This window comes from Sceloporus occidentalis, unplaced genomic scaffold (genome assembly GCF_023333645.1).
Source record: "Sceloporus occidentalis isolate IW3139 unplaced genomic scaffold, rSceOcc1.0.p SCAF_166, whole genome shotgun sequence".
NCBI lineage: Eukaryota > Metazoa > Chordata > Lepidosauria > Squamata > Phrynosomatidae > Sceloporus > Sceloporus occidentalis.
The window spans coordinates 1,650,163-1,667,806 of NW_028317146.1; the positions used below are offsets into that span (position 1 = coordinate 1,650,163).

At 40.7% G+C, this 17,644-nt stretch overlaps 1 protein-coding gene across 1 annotated transcript in view; it reads left to right on the top strand.

Moving 5' to 3' along the window:
• Window positions 1-17,644, top strand: part of LOC149279446 (transforming growth factor beta receptor type 3-like) — a 100,817-nt gene that overhangs the window by 49,313 nt on the left and 33,860 nt on the right. Inside the window, exons 5-6 of the mRNA XM_089501217.1 lie at window positions 15,839-16,022; window positions 16,740-16,908. Of these exons, the coding sequence (XP_089357343.1) occupies window positions 15,839-16,022; window positions 16,740-16,908 (353 nt within the window). The remainder of the gene's footprint in view (window positions 1-15,838; window positions 16,023-16,739; window positions 16,909-17,644) is intronic.

The window sequence follows — 17,644 nt, forward strand, 5'->3', positions numbered from 1 at the left end:
CCGCAGCAAGTGCAACCAGGGGGGAGAAACTGCCCTTACCATAAGGGACATTTGAGGCATGACACTAGCCAGGAAGCGAACTGGCAGAGAAGAGACACTGGCACCACCACCAGCAGCAGCAGCAGCAGCATTGGAAAAGGCGAATGAGTGGGCAATTGACGACCCGCTCACCTGTTTCACCCCAGGGCAAAGCATCCAAAAACTGTCAGTCCTTGGCGTTTGGGAGCGGACTTCCAGAGCTCAGACACAAGGCCCTAGCGTAAGCTGGCTACATTGGCGGAGGTAGCAGGCGTTGCCACACCGCAGCAAGTGCAACCAGGGGGGAGAAACTGCCCTTACCATAAGGGACATTTGAGGCATGACACTAGCCAGGAAGCGAACTGGCAGAGAAGAGACACTGGCACCACCACCAGCAGCAGCAGCAGCAGCATTGGAAAAGGCGAATGAGTGGGCAATTGACGACCCGCTCACCTGTTTCACCCCAGGGCAAAGCATCCAAAAACTGTCAGTCCTTGGCGTTTGGGAGCGGACTTCCAGAACTCAGACACAAGGCCCTAGCGTAAGCTGGCTACACCGGCGGAGGTAGCAGGCGTTGCCACACCGCAACAAGTGCAACCAGGGGGGAGAAACTACCCTTACCATCAGGGACATTCGAGGCATGACACTAGCCAGGAAGCGAACTGGCATTGAAGAGAGACACTGGCACCACCACCAGCAGCAGCAGAATTGGGAAAGGCGAATGAGTGGGCAATTGACGACCCGCTCACCTGTTTCACCCCAGGGCAAAGCATCCAAGCACTGTCAGTCCTTGGCGTTTGGGAGCAGACCTACAGAACTCAGACACAAGGCCCTAGCATAAGCTAGCTACACCGGCGGAGGTAGCAGGCGTTGCCACACCGCAGCAAGTGCAACCAGGGGGGAGAAACTACCCTTTCCATTAGGGACATCTGAGGCATGATTTCAGCCAGGAAGCGAACTGGCAAAAGATACTGGCACCACCACCAGCAGCAGCGTTGGAAACGGAAAAAGGTGAATGAGTGGGCAATTGACGACCCACTCACCTGTTTCACCCCAGGGCAAAGCATCCAAAGACTGTCAGTCCTAGGCGTTTGGGAGCGGACTTACAGAGCTCAGACACTAGGCCCTAGCGTAAATTGGCTACACCAGCGGAGGTAGCAGGCATTGCCACACCGCAGCAAGTGCAACCAGGGGGAGAAACTACCTTAAACATTAGAGAGAAAAAATTTAACTTTCCAAGCTAAGAGCTGGGTAACCCAATTTGGGCAGATTGAATTTAAGAAAGGCAATCTGCTCCATCAGATGAGGTGCCATGCGTGAGCGCTGTGGACTCAGTATGTTTCCAGTCATAGAAAACACGCGCTCACTTTGAACAGTGGTTGGCGGACATGATAGAAGCTGCTGCGCAACCCATGAGAGTGCAGGCCACACACTCTTCTTTTCATCCCAGTAGCTAAGAGGATCAACATTAGGAGCAGAAGGAACTTCACAGAGGTAAAGTTTGACCATTTCAGCAGCACTACTCTCCTTTCTGCTGCTAGCTCTGTCAGATGGTCCAACTATACTGCCAAGTGCCTCTTCCCAAAACGCAGCTGCTCCACTCAGCTGTGTTGTGCTGCTTGTGGCACTGCTGCTGATGCTGCTGCTAGGGGTAGCAGACCACATCATCTCTTCCTCCTCCTGCACCTCACCCTCCTCGGACAGCATTCCCATTTTACGCTGCCAGTCACGCACCTTGTTGACCAATTGCTCCCGGTAGCTACTGAGAACATTGAATTTCAAAGCTAGCTTTCCCTTAATTCTTGGATCACAAAGGCACGCTAGCATCATTTCGGGACTCTCTTCCATTCGCTTGCGAAGGTGTACTTTTAGCAGATCCTTCAGCTTCCTGACTATGGCTGCTACGTCAGGATGTAGAGTGCCACCTTGAACAGCCTCACGGTTTCCAAGGAACACATCCATCTTGCTGCCTAGATGGGAGAACACTGGGATTACCTGGGCCAGACTGGCAGTGTTTGAGCTTAAATTTTCTGTGGCATCCCTGAATGGTTTAAGGACTGCCACTAGCTGGGCGATCACTGTCCAATCCTCCCTATTCAATGGAGAGGTAATCCCAATATTGTGCTCTGAGGCAAGATTATGGATTGCCCTCTGCTGCTCCAAAATCCTCTCTAGCATGTCTAACGTGGAGTTCCACCGTGTACTGACATCCTGACGTAGGCAGTGTACGGGAAGACCTGACCTCTCTTGCTCTTCCCTCAAAAGTTGGCTAGCCTTAACACTATGGTGAAAGTGCCCAGCGATCTTTCTGCAGCGGGACAGAACTACTGCTGCCACATTAGTTCCTTCTGACATTGCTGCCTTCACTACAAGATGGATGATGTGGGCTGCACAGCGCACACCAACAATATGACCATCTCGCAGCGCTTTCACCATATTGGCACCTCCGTCAGTTACCACAAAACCAACTTCAACATTGGTGCCCGCCTCTGCTCCCACCCAAAGGCTAAACATTTTCCTAATCGCATGCAGAATATTTTGGGAAGTGTGCTTTTCATCCATCACTTCTGCATGGAGAAGGAATGATCGGTAGCCTGCTGCAGCAACTTCCTTAGACACACCGGGCTGCCACCAGTGTGCTGTCAAAGAAAGAAAGGCATGCTGGGCGCTAGGTGCACTCCACAAATCTGTAGTGAAATGAACACACTGACCAGCAGCCTTGGAAAGCTCCTCTTTCACTGCTGCAACACAGGACCGATACAGCGAGGGGACAATGTTCCTGCTGAAAGTGGAACGTGACGGAACTGTGTATTGTGGAGCCACAGCCGCCATCAATTGTTTGAAAGGCTCCCCTTCAATCATGGAGAAGGATGCCCCTCCAACAGCAATGAACTGACCAATAAGTCGCGTTACTTTATTGGCCTGCTGTTTGGGCATCGTTCTCTTGGAGTGGAATGCCCCAAATTCTTCCAGGGTGGGCTGGGCATGCAGTGCTCCAACCTGCCTTGGTCTCTGGCTGCCAGCACTAGTTGCTGCTGCTGCTGCTGCTGCTATTGGCTCAGAAGAAGAAGCTGTTGGGGTTTTTCCACGGCCACCAGCTATGCTGCCTGCACTAAGTTTTACCTCTGCATCTTTCCCCAATAGCACAGCGTTGTGTTGAGTGCTGAGGTGATGCTTCATGCTAGCACTGGTAAAATGGCCAGACACTTTCCCTCTGCTTATTAGCTTCCCACAATGTTTGCACTTTCCATAGCGCCCTTCTTCAACATTTTCAAAGTGCTCCCAAATTGGGGCGCGCATAGCCTTGGAGTGTGCCTTGGGTGCTGCTCTTACTGCTCGGGGTGGATGAACAGAGGCAGAACTAGTGGTGGTGGGACTGGTGGTAACAGTACTGGCCATAGTGGGACTGCTAATTGCTTTAGATTTGCTAGGTTTTGCTGCTGCTGCTGGTGGTGGTGATGGTGATGATCGTAGCGGAGAAGGTGGAGGCTCAGGGGAAAATTGTGCACTAGTCATTTGGACACTGCTCCCTGAGGAATCTGATTCCTGACCACTCATCTCCTCTACTTCCTCTGGCTCATAGTCTAGCTCTTCATTAGCCAGATCGAATGGAATTCCTGCTAGGCTGGAGCTAAGACTGATATCGTCGTGAGACTCGTGACTAGTAGTAGTGCGAGCAGGAAGAATAGACTCTGCACTTGGCCTCTCAGTCTCAGGCTCCTCTGCTACCTCGCTAGGTGGAGTTCCACTATGTGTAGCCCTCTCTCTAACTGTCTTTACAAAAATTTTGTAAGGACTTGGTGGCTTGCTAGAGGTACTAGGAGGACATGGCGTGGCGGTACCAGTGGGAACAGTAGGCGCAGCACTAGTGGTGGTAGAGGCGGGGGTGGTGGTGGTGGTGGTTTTCCCTACAAAGGAATGAGATCGCTTTGGTTTGGGACCCCTCTGAGTCTTGCTGCTAATTTGGCTCTGCTTGGTACCTTGCATGCTGCTGGTGGATGGGGAAGATGCTGCTTGGGGCAAAAGGCACTTCTTTTTAGTCACTGGGCTGGTACTACTTGTGCTACCCTTTAACTTTGAACGTGCTTCTGGTGCTTTAGGCTTTCCGTAAAAAACCATAGAGCTTGTGGGCCTAGCCGCACTACTACTGCCTGCTTTTGGTGCCTTTCCTTTACTTGATGATCCTTCAAGCAATGCTTCCCCAAATGATAAGCGAGAGCTTGGCCTACTTGGCCGACTAGACTGACGCAAAGGCTGCATCTTAGAGCTGGTGGTGGTGCTGGTGGTGGTGCTGGTGGTGGTGGTGGTGGTGGTAGATGGAGCTTGTCCCTCCTTAGTCCCAAAAGGAGGATCCATTTCAAATTTTGTGTTGTGTGTGTAGTGTAGTGTAGTGTAGTGTAGTGTAGTGTTTAAAAAACTATAAAAAAAAAAATAAAAAAATAAAAATAAAAAAAAGGAAAAACGAATTAAAGACAAAAAAATTAGAGGAAGTTCTCTTCAGTGCTACTGCTTAAAAAGTAAAACTATGCACTACTGCACTGTGCTGTGTGCAATCTGCCAAAATCCTAAAGTTATTGAAATTATTAACTCAAGATTAACTATTTAATAACTAGCAGTATTTTATTTTTAATTTGAATTTACACGGGCCTAAGAGCTTAGCCTACCACTATGCTAGCCTAAAGCTATATTTCCTTACTATAAGTCTACCTCTAGGCAGACGCTCTCAAACCCACTAAGCTAAAGTGAGGTTAAATCAGATTCAGTATATGATTTATTAATTAATATTAAGTTATATAATATTAATAGATTAGAACTAATTTACTTATATATTATGTATTATAGATAGAAGAATATAGATTATGAATTAGAATTTAGAATTAGAATTACTTATATTATAGATTATGAATTAGAATATTATTATTTATAATATATTATAGATTAAGATTAAAGAAGATTAGAATTATTTTAGTACTACAGCTAGTAGCTTGAAGCTTTGCTTAGTACAGCTCGTCACAGTCAATTTTTCTTGAAAAGAATTAGAAATAAAATAAAATGTCACAGCAAAACAGTTATCTTCACTGCTTGCTGCACTCACTAGCCCAACAAGTTCACTTCACTGATGGACTGAGGTGAGCAAAACACTAAGGGTACTTTTAATAAAATTGAAATAAAATGTAAAATAAATGAGAAAATCTTTGCAAAACAGTTAACGTCACTGCTTGCTGATCAAAAAAAAACACAGCACTTATGCGGCTGCACTCACTAGCCCAACAAGTTCACTTCACTGATGGACTGAGGTGAGCAAAACAAATGAAATAAAATGAAAGATTAATTAAGAAAAATTGACTTGGTCTCTTACTGTTGCTAAAACAAAGCACAAACTATAGAGCTGCAGCACCAGTACTAATAAGATTAGCTGAACTATACGCTAGTAGTAATTAATTAATATTATTACTTTTATTTATAGCTAATTTAATTAACTATTAAGATAAGAAAGAATTAGAGAATTATTGATATTACTGATTTTAGATTAGACACTAGTAGATGTTCTGAATGTCTACAGTACACTCTACACTAGTATACTATTACTAACTATAACTGACAAATATATATATAATTTTATAATGAATTCAATTATTAATTATATTAATTAATATTACTGATTTTAAATTAGACACTAGTAGATGAATGTCTACAGTACACTCTACACTAGTATACTATAGTATATATATATATGACTGACAAATATATATATATATATAATATTATAATGAACTATTAAATTATAGATTCTATTAAATTGTAATTTATAAATTCTATTTAATTTATTTAAGCAGGACAGGCAATAGGCACTAGTGCCAGCCCAGGGCAAGGGCACCCCAGTGCCACTGAGGCACTGGGTGCACTGTCAACTCAACAGCACTTACACTAAAGTTGATGACAAATTAATTTTAAAAAAATTAAATTAATCAAATTATTATTATTAAATATATTAATTAAGTAGCACTGAAGTGAGGATGAAGTACACAGTGAGAAATGGCAGGCTAAGGCTTACCAGTCTCACACAGAACAGAACAATCTCTCTCTGTAACGCTCGGATGCAGCACAGCAGTGTTGCCAAAGCAGTCACAGCGAAAAATGAATGGATCTCTCAGGCAAGCTCTGGTCTTATAAAGGCGCCTTCAGAATTCAAAAAACAGCAGCACAGGCATTGGACGAGACCCTTAGCGTTACGTCACAAGAGTGAGCTGATTGGACAGACGAGGATCAGCTCACTCCTGTTTGAAATTTTGGCGGTTGCGCGGCAAAAACGAAGACGATCACGAAGAATCTTCGAATCTTCGTGATTGTGAGTCTTCGTCTTCGCCTACGGTTTGCCGGCACTGTATTCTGTTCTACGTTCCTTCGGAACGAACAAAAAAACGGCCTCTTCGTGCTCGTTTTCATGTTCGCCCGAAGACGAATGCACAAGTCTAGTTAGGAATTTGATTCTTGGGAATGTGCGGAGCCAATGGAGCAAGTGGCACAGTGGGGCAGTAGATGAAGAACTATGACAAAACAAGTCTAACTGCAGTGTTGAGGACAGATTGAGGTGGTCGGCGGAGAAGGTAGGGAATCATTTATGGAGTCAGAGAGAGTGGCGAAAACAGTGGTTTTGAGTTACAACCTTTGGGGGTCATCTTATAATGAGTTACTTTTTAAATACGTTTATTTTAATTGAAAATAGTTAGTGTACACATTTCAATGAGAAGAATAACGTTTCCTATATACATTGCTTAAGTCTTTCAAATTGTATTTACCTGATTTTTCCAGCATTTCCAATCCCCTGACAGCCCATAAAACAAACTGTTTTATATTACTTATATTTCCTTTGCAGATTTATCTGTAAAGCTGCCCCCAAATTGGTAACAAAATCGAAGAGGCATTGTTTTGCTTAATGCTGATGAAACTCCGATCTACTACGTTCCGTCTGTGTTTTGGAAATATGTTTCCATTTAGCTCTGTTCACCTTAGAATACTCTGGTGTGCTGTGGGGTTTGGCACCAAATGAACATTAGAGCTCACAGCCTGCAGTTCATCCAGTACACTGTTAAGTCTTTCTAAAATGTCCCTTTACCTAATGTTGCTTAACCCCACTTTAAGTGCAGAATCTATTATTTGAACATCTGTTTTAAATCTAGAAAATATACAATATATGAGGTAGGTGGGTTCCTATGGATACTTGTTATGTAGGCCAGTATAAAACTGGAGAAAGGAGCAATATAAGAAACTTTTAATGTGGTCTGATGTTTTGTGTCCAGCAGACCAGTGTAAGTCGCACTACTCGTTAGAATGGTCCATCAGCTGGAAGACATGTAGCAGTTCTTTGATCAAAGGGTTGTCTATGGGAATAGCAGAGCAGAGAGACTGCCCAATCTCTTTAAATAGCATGTACCTCCATATTTAGGATGGGATAAAGCAGCCAATGTTCTTTTCTGCAAAAAAAAAAAGAAAATAAGCTCCTATTAGAAGGCCAGAGAACGATAGGCAGAAGAACATGGTCAGGAAAACAATTCCCTGATGGCAGGAACACAGTGATCTTACAGACGGTAATATGCAAGGTGCAATGTTTTTAATGTTAAGACTAAATATAATTGTTCACCACAATTGCTTATTGTCAGCTAATTATTTAACAAGGAAACAAGCTGAGGAAAGGACTGGCTTTTGCACTTCTCTAAGGCACTTCGATAAGTAGTATACTGGCCACATTGTGTGTAGAACACATATGGGAGATGGCTTACTTCATGGTGGAATAATCAGAATAGTCACTGGGCCTACAGGCTTTCAAATAGATTACCACAAAACAGTTCTATTTGTACTGTATAGACATCATATAACTCTTTACTCACCAGTTGTTACAGTAAAACGTAACTAGTGTTGGCAGCACCAGGTCCTAGGTTATCTTTAGAAATATTGGAAGATTCATGAGATAAATAACACAGGAGGATGCGCTACACTGACATTTACCAACCAAAGTCAATCGATTCCCCCCCCCCCATGTAACAGGGTCACTGGTTTTATGGCGTTAAAATGTGTTTATTTTATGAATAAGGAGTCTGCATGTTTCATTCAAATAACCAAAAAAAAAATACATAACTCCAGTACTTTTATGCCTAACTGTTGGGGGTTATTTTTGAAGATCAACCAGATGTCCTTGTCTGGAGTAGAATATCATGCCACAGCTGGATCCAAATCTCAAGATGGCTATTTTTGTATGTTAGTCTTTCGAACAACTACAATATAGCTTGAAAATGTCCAATGAAGCTTTGTATAAGCCATAAAGTTTGTTAAATGCCACATATCAAAATATACCGTAAAAGCCCCAGCTTTAGCCATGTCTGGGTTATGTTCACTACATTGGTGTTTAAGTTTATTGCTGAAATAGCACACATCAAATGGCTGCTGCTTTTAGCTTGATGGTTAACAGTTCCATAATGTTAAAATATCTTTCAATGTAAAATATCAAGAAATAAAACCAAACGTATTATACAGCAGTTTGCCATCTACATAAGCTTTGTTTTTATATATAAAAGTCTTTGCTAAGCTATAATATACTTACAAATAAAAGAAGATTGTCTTAACCCCTTCGAGACAAAGGCTGATTTTACTTTGTACCCTTCGTGACAATGGCCTTTTTAACATTTCTGCGCTGCTTGTGTTTAGCTGTAATTTTCTTCTTTCCCGTTTACTGAACCCACACACATTAGATATTGTTTTTTTCAGGACAAGAAGGGCTTTCTTTAGATGACATTGTTTTGATTGTATCATATTATTTACTATTAAAAAAATTATAAAATATGGTGAAAAATTTAGAAAAAAATGACTGTTTCTAACTTTTAGTTGAAAAATCTTTTACTCATCTATAAAAGGTGTGACAGGCCTCCCTTTTCCTTGGGATTTTTGTGAAGGATCTTGGCTGTAACCACAGTCTTCTAGGGTAAATGAAGTCCAGGACACATCCAGCTCAGCTTCAATGTTTATTTAAAAGGAATAAACAGCAGCAGTTGTAAGCAGAATAACAGTCTTTGCTTAGGACAAAACGGGTCACAAGTTACCATCAATATGGCTTTGCAGAGAGAAAACCACCCCTCAGTTCATCAGCTCTCCTAGCTGGCATAACAGTGGCTTCCCCCTCTGAATCAGGCTCAAACCCTTTAACATTCTGCCTGCTAATTAATCAGCCACAGGTGAGCTGTTACTTAGTCCACACCTGTGGAGCTCCTATCCAGAATGCAGGCTCTGGACTGGATCAAAACAGCAATTAGTGCTGTTGGAGCACTGGCCCACCCTGCTCTTCCAGGTGCTCCGCCCCAGGGACCCTTACCAGGTTTTGCAAACTGACAGTAGTGCAGTTTGTAAACAAACAACATATTTCCCTGGGACATATTTTAAAGCAGGCTACTATTGACCAAGGCTGGTCTAATATACCTGCCATCTATCACTTTACCACACCTTTTGTCACAAAGGTAATGAAAAAACCTGCTAAATAGATTCTACTATTTGTCCTGAGTTTAGAAATACCCAATGTTTTTATGTTTTTTTGCTTTTTTCTACCCATTATGGGGCAATAAGTACAGGTAGCGTTTTGCTATTTCAAAGCCATTTTTTCCAAATCTGGTAATTCTTCCCCCCATGTGCCATTTCGGGTATCTTTGAACCCGGCCAATGCAATTTACCCCATCAAGTCATATATTTTTGAAAACTAGACAGCCCAGGGTATTCCAAATGCTAGTATTTTAACTCTTTCCATGCACCATATCTACCACCAGTCTTTGTCAAACTTTATGGTAGTCATTTTTTTGCATTTGTTTTGTCATACACATTTTACTTCAGGTATGAATTAAAATGTTCTAGTTTATGTCACTATCACAAAACACCCCAATATGTGTTCAGCAACATCTCCTGAGCGCAGCGATACCCCACATGAATGATTTTGCCTGGCTGTTTGGGGGCAAAAGGGCCACATTTGGGGCATGCGCATTTTTCAATGTTGAACTTTGGCATTTGGGGATCCACTGCCCATGCCCTATTTGGTACATCTTTGAGCCGGGCCATTTCAGTGTGCCCAATAAACCCATATATTTTTGAAAACTAGACACCCCAGGGTATTTCAAATGCTAGTATTTTAACTCTTTCCATGCACCATATCTACCACCAGTCTTTGTCAAACTTTGTGGTAGTCATTTTTTTGCATTTGGTTTTCCACACACATTTTAATTCAGGTATGAATTAAAATGTTCTCGTATATGTCACTATCACAAAACACCCCAATATGTGTTCAGCAACATCTCCTGAGTACAGCGATACCTCACATGAATGATTTTGCCTGGCTGTTTTGGGGCAAAAGGGCCACATTTGGGGCATGCGCTTTTTTCAATGTTGAACTTTGGCATTTGGGATCCACTGCCCATGCCCTATTTGGTACATCTTTGAGCCAGGCCATTTCAGTGTGCCCAACAAAACCATATATTTTTCAAAACTAGACACCACAGGGTATTTTAAATGCTGGTATTTTAACTCTTTGCATGCACATATTTTACCACCAGCATTTTTTCAAAGTTTGCAGCAATATTTTTGTGTGTGTATTTTTCCCACACACACCTACTTTATGTATGAATTTACAGCTCCTGGTATATGCCGCTGTCACACGACACCCCATAATGTGTTCAGCAACATCTCCTGAGTGCAGTGATACCCCACATGCATGGGTGTGTCATTTTTTGGGGGAACTAAAAGGCCACATTTGGTACGTGTGCATTTTTCTAATTGGAAATTAGATGTGTGGCCATCCTTCCCCCCGTGTTAATTGGGACGTTGTTGAACCTGGCCCATTCAATTTACCCCATCAAATCATACATTTTTTAAAAGTAGACACCCCACGGGCATTTAATATGCCAGTATTTTAACTCTTTCCATGCGAGAATTGTTTTAAGCTAATATGCTAATTTTAGGACTTGCTCACAAAAATATATTTTTTATATATATATATATTTTTTTTTTATTTTTAAAAAAAAAAAATTTAACATTTTTTTTCAACTTGGAGGTTCCCCTGATAGTGACATCAGTGGGAAATGATTTTTACATTTTACTGTTTTTTTACTATTTTTTTCTAATTATTATTAATTTTATTTTATTTTTTAATTTATTTTTACTAATCACACTGATTAGAAAGCTGGGCTCCATTGACTTGCATGGTGAATGCAGTACCTGTATTCAACCTGCAAGTGGAGCCAAAGTTCTCTAGATGGTCTGGACTATCTAGCGAACTTTTAAAATTTGTGGTTCCTGTTACAGGACGGCGGCCATCTTCCTTGATGGCGAAGATTGCCGGCAGCTGCGGCTGTGACCGCTCTCCGGAGCGGTCACAGCCCATCAAAAGGTTAGTGTTTGGTGTCGCTGGATGCCTCCTGATCGAGGCATTCCAGCGACACCATTTAAGTTTAGGAGGCGATCGTCGATCGCCTCCTAAACGCTTTTAAAACGGGCGTCCGCCGCCATACAAAGTATGGCGGATGTTGACGCCCCGTGGAGGGGCCAGAGATGGCCCCTTCGTACCGATCGCGGCGTTGCTGAATGCCTCGAGGTCGAGGCATTCAGCAACGCTTTTTGGGTGCAGAAAGCGATAGTAGATCGCTTTCTGCACCCGTTTAAAGACGTGCCGGTCCTGGCACGTCAATTGTCGTAAAGCACATGCTTTTCCGTGCCGTGCCAGGACCGGCAATTGTCATTAAGGGGTTAAACATAGTGACTGCAGGAAAGAATGACTCAACCCATTAAATGTACCCTTTGTGAATTACTCTTTTACTACTTTAGGATAGCTTTATTTACATCCCAAGCTTTGTCTGTCACTTTCTAGACTCCCAAGTTATGGCCGACTGCTTCGGTGTCATTCCTATGCCCCTCCTAACGTTTTCGTACATGTTGAAGATGTTACAAATGTTTTAATTTGTTACATATTGGTGTCGCAGGAACTTACCACTTTATATAGTTTCATGTAGAACAACCTCCTTTGCCTTGCTGCCAAGTTCCATCTTATAACTAAAACTTGAGATTAATTTATCAGCAATAATGAATGTGCACATAGACACGCGGTGACATAGACATATTCAATATAAAACAGGAGTTGGCTTTGAGGAGCAAAATCCTTGAAAAACAGCCTGCCCCAGTAAGGCTTTATCTGTGTGTATATCTGTGTGTGTGTGTGTATATGTGTGTGTAAGTAAACTACAGTGGGTTTCTGCCAAACCACAGTGATTTCACACCCAAGTTCTGGCTGTAGTATATATTTACTTTTCTGCTGGGGGTTTTGTCCTTGGGACTTGCTTATAAAACTACATTTATTGCCCAAGGTATAGCTTAACCCCCCTTCTCAGTTTACCATCTTAAATGTAAACAACGAGGAGACAACAAATGTTACCCACCATTTGCTTGCCGACAGTAAACCACACGACTTTTCTTTGTACTTTGATGCAGTATTTTCATCAGTAAGTTTTAATGACGATTCATGGCAATCACAGTAAAATTAAATAAAATAAACATTAAAACCCAAATAAATAAAATTGACAGATAATTAATAAGTGTAACATTTTACAATGTAAAAAGTACTTGTAACAGAGTAGTAAAGGACTTATCAAGGGAAAAATGTTCACAACACAGTATACGCTGTCATCTGATAATGTGAAAGACCCTCCTGCTTTAGTTATTTTTAAAGAATCTCCTCAAAATGAAAGGCTAGCAACCACAAAACTCACGAGCACGGTACTAAACTGAGTAAAGAGTCCCAATTTGTCTGCTACCTCTCCAAAAGCTCCAGCTTAAAATCTCCTGTGAGAATTAAGGCCATTCTCCAATGCTATAAGCCTTTTTGTCTACACAGTTTTCCCATTTCCAGATCTGTGTCAAAAAGTGGGAAGATGAAAATAAGTGTAGTGACTGCCGCCATGAACCTCTCTGATCCAGTTGCGGCGTGATTACTCAATCCATTCATAACATAGAAAAAGTACCATGCCTCTGCATGTGCCAGTTTGGGAGTATTCAGAGTCCCACTAGAGAAACACCCATGTCAGATGTGTTCTTGAATGTCCGCAGTTAGAAATCAATAATACAAGACATAAATTGACACTCTTGATGTTTGTGTATTGGTGGATTATCCTTTTTCCCATTTGAGTTCCATATGGCACGCTGGAAACACATGAGTTTGACAAGGTTGGTACTTTGGGAAGATTTTGAAGTAAGCTGTGCAACTATTCCCCCTATGGGGCTTTAACAACTTTGAACCATGGGTTCAAAACATGCTGGTCCATGGGCCTTCCTTCAGTAAAAATTTTTATCCCTGTGCTAATATACCCATATAGCAATACTTTACATGTGTTCCTCTTAAAAAGAAAAATTTTGGTGATACATCAGGTAAAATCATGCCGCGCTTTGTAGAATTATAGGCATATACCTAAATCCTTTACCGGTTCTGTCATTTACTGTAATTTTGGGGTACTTTTAGTAAGATTTTAAACGATGCTAAAGTTACAAAATAATTATTCCTCGTTGGCAGGTGTGGAAACGAAGTTAGTTTTTTATTGTTATTTTTGAGCCAGGCAGTTGACTCGTGTCCAATAAAAACAACAGGTTTTGGTATCCTGCCACCGCCTAAAGCTGCTGTAATAAAGTTTATAGAATTGACAGATGAAGCAGAACTCAGTACGTCTAAATTCCTGTTAACAAAGCCAACATTTCCAATAAGAAATAAAAGTCTGGTCAAAAATGTCACACAGCCCATACATATCAAAATAGCCTGGACTTATAATGGCAGGCATATGGTTTGGCCCTCGCAGTGCTGACATCTGGTTAAGTGGTTCCGCTCTGCAGTTTGCAATAGCTTGCATGTGCTAGAAAAAGCATATTATTTTTGTATGATTTTAATATTTTAATATGTTTGGTAAACCTTTTAGTTTAACCAGATTAATGTCAACTATAGGTGAAATAGGAAGCATTGTATACATATACACGTGTGTGAGTATATCTATGTATATATCTATGTAATATTATCTCCCTCTTTACTATTTGTGTGTTTGGGAGTAAGCTGGTATGTGCCTTGTACAATCTTGGTAAAACCATATTCCTTCTTGGCATGCTCACTTGGCCAGTAACTCAGGACTTCGGATGACTTTATGTTGTTTGTAGTTTCGATCTGTGGCCCCTCATTTTCCCTCCTACAGTGGGAGCTTGGTGAGCATCTCAAGTTTTATCTTTCTTGTGTTGTTACAGAGGAAAAAATCTCCATTATCATATCGGCCCTTTGAGCAGGATTACACGGATATGGAGATTTTTCCTGTGTAATGGCACGAGAGAGCTAAAACCTGAGATGCTCCCAAGCAGGGAGACACCGTAGAAAAGGCTATGAGCCGGCTGTCTGTTGTTGCTTGGTCTTCTCATATTTGTACTGTCCCCCTTTTTTTATAATAAGCACAATTTCTAAACAACTACATATACAGTTCTTTAGTATTTCATTTCTGCATGTCTGTTTTGGGGAATCCAAATGTCCAACGCCCATTATGTGATTCCTCCATGCAAATGTCCTTGGATGCTGTAATAAAATGGACAAACAGAACCAAAAATAGAAATAGTTCTGAATTGTTTTTTTTATGTATGTCAATTTTGCCAAGTATGTCATGGATGTGTTTTTACGATACTACATTTTACTCATTTTACTCTACAACTCCCTAGTCAAAACTGTTCCAAGAGAGATCTGCTTTTTGTTTTATAGGTCATCTTGATTTGTTACGGTTTCGGACTCTTTATTGTAGCCCTTCAAAACTATTACTTTCTTAGTAGACAAACATGCTGCTGTCAATGGAACATAACTTTTTACTACTATAATTTAACAGTCATTGATGATTGACAAAGTTTTAGCGGATATTATTTAAAAAACACAAATGTATCGACCAAATTGAAAATGTCCCTATTTTGGGCGCTTTTTAAACCCTTGCATTTATATTATGGCATCAATATGAGAACCCAGTCCTGTGACTGGCCATGTCTTCTAGTGTTTGTGGTTGCAAAAAGTGGTAGAACTGGAAATTAAGTGGCGGACAAGTATGGGGAAATGAGACATTAGAAAGACACATATGTGCACATAACTGAGAGAAAAAGGGAGAGCGTAACTTGAAGCCGTAGACAAGGAGGGTCAGCTTACGTGGGAGTAAAAGGATATATATGATAATAAATATGTGAGTGTTTGTTTTCACCTCTCTGGCAGGATTACGTCATGCTGCGTACCATTGTGCAAGTTTTGCTGGTTAAAAATGTCTATTCTATATCAATCAGATTATGCTGTGTACTTTCCCTTCTAATATATACACATCTGCTATAACATAACATTTATTAGAAATATAATTTTTGGTTCTAAAAACACATTGATTGCTTTTTAGTCCATTTTTTATAAACTGATTGAAGTGTTTAGCTGTTCCATAATGCAGGACGAATCCGCACATTTTATGTTTTTATTTGCATAAATTTGATAATTTAGCTGAGAATTGAGCCTTCTGATTTGAGAGATAATTTCAAATGTTTGTCGCAGCTAATTCCAGTTTAAACAGGTGATGTGAGATCTATTTTTCCATGAACAACCTGCTTTTCATCTACCAGAAAACAAGATAATTAGCAACACACACAATGCCTCTGTGTTTTCCTTTCGTTTTCTTACATTGGACAGTAATGTCCAAAGTTGCATAACATATTGATTGGTGACAGAACTTCTCTTTGCTCTTCCTTCCTCTTCTGCTAGGTATCACAAGGCTCTACGGTTCAGTATGAAGCCGGAAACTTCTCCTTGTCATCGCAAGCGCAAGATAAAGAGCTCCCATCTGGAAATGATGATTTGTTAGCATGGGCCCATAAGAATTATGGGGCAGTAACATCTTTCACGGAAGTCAAATTGTCCAAAAACATTTACATCAAAGTGGGTGAAGGTAGGACAGGACGCTATTTAAAGATCAGCTCAAGGGAAATAAAAGTGATCCATGACTTCATGCCATTAATAAGCTGCTGGAGGATGGATCAGTAATTTGAGATGTATTTTCCAAAACAGCATTTCTTTGCCAAAAATGAAGACAGACCCTCATGTATGGGAAATAAAATTCCATATGTATACAATGGATATAGTTTTTCATGTCATATATTTCAATTCTCCATGCATGGGGGCAAAAATGTGTATAAAAATATGTATTTTTATGCTTTGCTAATACTCAAACTTATTCATCCATAACCAAAGGATAAGATAGAAAGTAGAATTAATTGCCTTGTTCTACCAGTCCCAATTCCAGTGTCTGAAATGTTCAATATGGCTGTATACGTTAACTTGCTTTTCTAAGGATGTGCATGATTGATTATTCCTCCGCATTGAGTGATTCCACCCGTTTGGTTACTGCTCCACTGAGGTATAATAAATAGAAAGAAGGCAGTTTGTGGCAGTAAAACAATTATTATCTTCCCTATGGAAGTAAATTAGCCTATTCAGTTTTAGATCAAATATCTCCAGAATAAATAGAGATAAGAATAGCCCTCTATGGATAGATTCAATACATGTATTTAGTCATGCTAAAAGCCATGTTGGTAAGGTCGGAAGACCCATTTTTACCTTTTCAAGATTTGATTTTGAGCTGCAACAATTTCTGATGTTTTTCCAGATCCACTTTTTCCTCCAATGTGTAGAATAGAGAAGAATTTTCTCTCTTTGAATTATCTTGCAAGTTATCTTCAGCCTCAATATGCCGAGGGCTGCATTTTATCGATGTCTACTGAAGAAAGATCAGTTCATATCATTGAGCTGGATGCTCCAAGCTCCAAACCATACAGGTAAATCCACTCAAGGCTAGCTTACTACCTCAAGTGCATATTATCAGAATCATTTACATTTTCCATCTTGAAATGTATAAAAGAATAATTCAAAATTACCATAATTATATCATAGTCCTTCTTTTGAAATCGATATACACAAATGTCTACTTCCCCTAGATAATAGCCAATATTTTCAGATGAAACCTGTGTTTATAAAGATATACAGTAAATATGAATCAGCCAAGCGAAAAAAAAAGGAAAATACAGATTTTTATTTTTTTTTGGCTCCTGCTTCATAGAAGCCGAGACTTCTTTGTGTACAAGCGAGTTATGATATATTAAAGCCATTCGATTCCAGATACCTTTGGGTTGTACATCGCAAATTGAAAGTGTTTAGGTACCAATTGAAAATAGGGTTAGCCAGTGTTTGCAAACTAACTAGCATTTGACACATCAGATGGCAGTCATGAATATGTGAATGTCGTAAATTCACCTTAATAACCCATCAGATGCCAAGAAAAAAAGCAATTACTAACACTTGAATTTCTGGCAAAAGAAATTCCATGTTAATGCATAACTAAATGTGGATGGACTTAGTGGTGGAAACCACTATGGTATTTAAGACATTTCTAGCTGCGCTGGCAATCTATCACCAGTTAATGATGTACCGTGTTATTTGGTTGCATCCTAGACACACGCTGAATGGCCATATACAGGTTTTTCACATCGTTGCCAATTTGGCAATTTCTGTAAC